Source organism: Medicago truncatula, chromosome 8 (genome assembly GCF_003473485.1).
Source record: "Medicago truncatula cultivar Jemalong A17 chromosome 8, MtrunA17r5.0-ANR, whole genome shotgun sequence".
Lineage (NCBI taxonomy): Eukaryota > Viridiplantae > Streptophyta > Magnoliopsida > Fabales > Fabaceae > Medicago > Medicago truncatula.
Genome location: NC_053049.1, coordinates 31,453,907 through 31,457,831, shown reverse-complemented (window position 1 = coordinate 31,457,831; position 3,925 = coordinate 31,453,907). Strand labels below are relative to the sequence as shown.

Here is a 3,925-nt window from a genome sequence, read left to right as displayed (position 1 = left end):
GTGTCCCTAACATTCTTCAAATCCAAATAACCCGTTAAAGAACTACTCAACAATGGAGCCAAATGTGTATTTGTGTGTTCACGTTGCATTTATCTTCTTCTAATTAAATAAAAGCTCTTACTAATGAAAAGATAAAATATTATTGTTATATATTTTTATTGGTACAAAAGGTTAGAGTGCATTGGATATTGGAAGCTTACCTCGGAAATTTACTTTGGTGTCAGTGATATTTAATATCTTTAATGTATTAAGATGAGAGAATTATGGAAAAACCGAAGTTTGATTATTGGTCGAAACAATTTTTGGTAAAATGTAATTTATATTTCGATCGAACTCCGGATTAATAAGGTCTCTTATCCGATTGAAATCGAAGGGTTAACACCAAAATAAAATAAAAATGAGAGAGAATAATGGATGGATGGATGAATAATTCACTTGGTTGAATTAAGATATTAAAAAGGTTAAGAAGTTAAAGATAGAGGATTCTAATTCTGACAAGAGAGAAAACTATTAATATATCAATTAATATTGCTAACATTTATCATTAAAAAAAAAAAATTAAAATAAATTATTTAAACGAGAGAATGATTGGTTAAAATATAAATATGAACAAAGACATCAAAGAACCATAATACCTAAAAAGAAATCCCTTAACCAGACACCACTACTTAAAACAAGTGCTCTAAGCATTTAATATGCAATACACAAATAAAAATATGTGAGTCTTTCCTTTTCTTTAAAATCCAAAAATGTTAAGACCCATTTTGTTGCATCTTTTGTTTATGCACCTAATGGTATTTCAAGTTAATTGTTGCAAACTAGTAATTGAAGCGGTTAATATAATAAAAATTGTTAGTAGATTTTTTTAATTATGTGTTTGTCTTGTCAACAACCGAACTGACCAAATCAATTCAATCTGCATCGGTTTTATTTTTGTTTAATAAGCCAACTAAATCAAACAAAACCATATGTTTTTTTATATTACGGTTTAAATAAGTTTTAACTTTAAAATCTAATCAAACCGCACCGCACCACGAATACATGTACCAAGTATAGTAAAAATGGTTGTTGGGTCTTATTAGAATTACCAATTCTCTCAACCTTCTTAATGATAAAATTTGACAAATACTTGCTTTTTTAGACCCCCCCACGAATACTTGCTATGAAGTATCTCAGATTTACAAAAGACATCACTCGATGGTGTATATTTTACTCTTTTTGCCTATCGGAAAATATCTTCTAATGATGTTTGTTTGTCTGTTTTGATTAACACACAAGACCTGAAGAGCAACTATCAAATCCGCATCATCAAAAGTTCTTGCAATCTTGCTTATTCCTCAAATTTCTTTTGTTTAAGTCAAATTTCTAATTTGTTTAGTCCTTATTTTTTTTTTTTTGAAAGATAGTCCTTATTTTTTTAAAATAGACGGAATAATAAGAACGATTTTAAAACTCGTGGAAACAATTTTAATTATTATTTTAAAACTCGTGGAAACAAATGAATGATCCTCAGTTGGAGTCTGATCATCACGACTTTCACCTAACAAATTTTGCATTTATCACGACTTAGAAACTATTCCTTATTTCTTATTCAAGGTAGTTTAAATTATTCAACTCAAATTCATTTATCTATAAAAATAATTATCTCACCTTAAATTCACCTATTATGGTATAGATAATATATGATTAATATTATTTTTTTGTCTTTTAGATAATTCATGTATTCAATTTTAATGGTTATTTGTACTGTGGTGTTTTTATATAAAAAATAAATAAAAAATTACCAAATAGCTTTTAGTTTGAAAATAAATTTTAAGCTATAAAATAAACAATTCCGGTGCAAAAAAAGATAGTCTTATTGTAACGACTATTATTATACTCAACGATCAAATAAACGTACACTGAAAATCACTAAACAATCTATATAATCATATAATAATCGTCATCATGAATCTTATTTCTATGATCAAAATAACAAATTTACATGTACAAATCCAATTGAAAAAGAAAAAACAGATAGAACCGATATAAGATAAATAGGCCCCTCTAACAAGTAGTCCAATGGTGTATTGGAACAATATTATTCAAAAGATTCAAGACTCCATCAACAAATCAATCACTATAAAACAAAATTGAATTCCAAACCTACTAAACCATGAATTCAATAAATAAAAAACAAAATTCTGTTTAAACCATCTAAGCTAAAACCATGGAGACGAAAATTCCAGCAAAAGCAGTAACAGCAACAAAGGTGTTGGTGATAGAGAATGCAGCAGAGGGTGCATCAGCTCCTGGCTGTCCCGGTGTGGCCCCGCCTGGGCCAGATGCCGGGACATTTGAGCCTGGTGCTGGTGGTGAAAAAGTGTTCGGGCTTGGGCTTGAGCCTGGTGAAGAAGAAGTTGAAGGAGAAACTGCAGGAGAGGGTGTTGGTGATTTTGTGGAGGGTGATGGAGCTGGTGCTGAATTTGGTGATAATTGTGTGGGTGCTGGTGCAGGAGCTTGTGCTAGGCATGATGTAGCCAAAAGTCCCAATATCACAAACAATTTGATTGATGCAAAACCCATGTTGTATATGTTTTTTGAGAGAGAAGAATGTTTAATTAGAACTAAGAAGTGAGTAAAAGATGAATATTTTTTATGAGAAGGTTAAGATTTCTCCAAATATATGGTTTGTAAGATGATTAATGTGTGTAATATTCAAGTGCATAAGTGGTGTATATATAGTTATAAATAATGGGTAATGGCTTGTGTTTTTAATTAGCCAGGCCGGTATGTGATGTGACTAATAAATAATGGGTCAAATACAAAATAATTTTCTTTTCCCTTATTTGTAAAAAAATATCATTTTTTTTCCTACTTGATTGCTATAATATTAATTTTTTTCTTTGTTTGTGTTTACAAGTTAAGTATACAACAGAATTTTCCTGGTGAGTGAGGTGTTGTGTGTCTGTACGTAATGAAGAATTTTCTCGTTTGGTATAACCGCGTTTAATTTTTCTTAGTTTGATTTTTCTACGGCTGTTTCTAGATTACCTACCATGTGTCCATAGAACCTTCAAAGATTGGACTTGTTCGCTACGTAAAGGTTGTATTATAGATTGGTTGAAAAGGTGAAAACGCGGTTTCTTACATCACAACAATAACAACAATACACATAAAACACCATGTCAAATTGGGATTTGGATTATCGTGCACAACAAATTTTGCTTTAAGATAAATATTACTCCCTCCGTATCAAAATATAAGCAAAATTCACTTTTTAGGTTCATTCATTTAATGATGTATGTGATTCATACACATACATCATTAAATGAATGAACCTAAAAAGTGATTTTTGCATATATTTTAACACCGAGGGAGTAGTACATAGTTCTTATATTAATATTTACTCATTTATTCATGTTTGATATATGCAACTCATTACGATTAAGCTATCTAACTTGATAATTTTGACTGTCTGATTAAGACTGGCTAATCTAAATTTAAACTAGACTAATTTTTAAAAAACATGTTTTAAATTTGTTCTGTTATGAGTCCGTCACATTATGTTATGTTTAGTTTAATTTGGTTTAGTTTAATTGAGTTTATTTACTAGCATAAGTTTTTGTACTACTACTAAATGAGAGAACTAATGAAAATTACTTATAACATTTTTAATAAAGTGTTTTTAGTTTATTGTCATAAATTATCCATGATAGTAGTTCAAGAAGACTTATTTCTGTTACTAAAAAAATTATTGGAATGAGTTGTGGATTATATCCCTCTTTTTAAAATGTTTTGTGGTATTTTTTAAAATAGTGCTAGCAAACTATCAACCACGACGTCTCTAAATAAAAAAAAAAAGTCTAGTCACAATTGTATAAGAGTCTTAATGTGGTGTAGGATATGTTTTAGAAATACACTCTCAAGTATGATACAATGACCA

At 29.5% G+C, this 3,925-nt stretch overlaps 1 protein-coding gene across 1 annotated transcript; it reads left to right on the top strand.

Moving 5' to 3' along the window:
* Nucleotides 1-1,847: 1,847 nt before the first annotated feature.
* On the top strand, nucleotides 1,848-2,822 carry LOC112417011 (uncharacterized). Its single transcript, XM_024771612.2, has one exon. The coding sequence runs from the start codon at nucleotides 2,210-2,212 to the stop codon at nucleotides 2,615-2,617; it is 408 nt and encodes a 135-aa protein (XP_024627380.1). The 5' UTR covers nucleotides 1,848-2,209; the 3' UTR covers nucleotides 2,618-2,822.
* The last annotated feature ends 1,103 nt before the right edge of the window (nucleotides 2,823-3,925 follow it).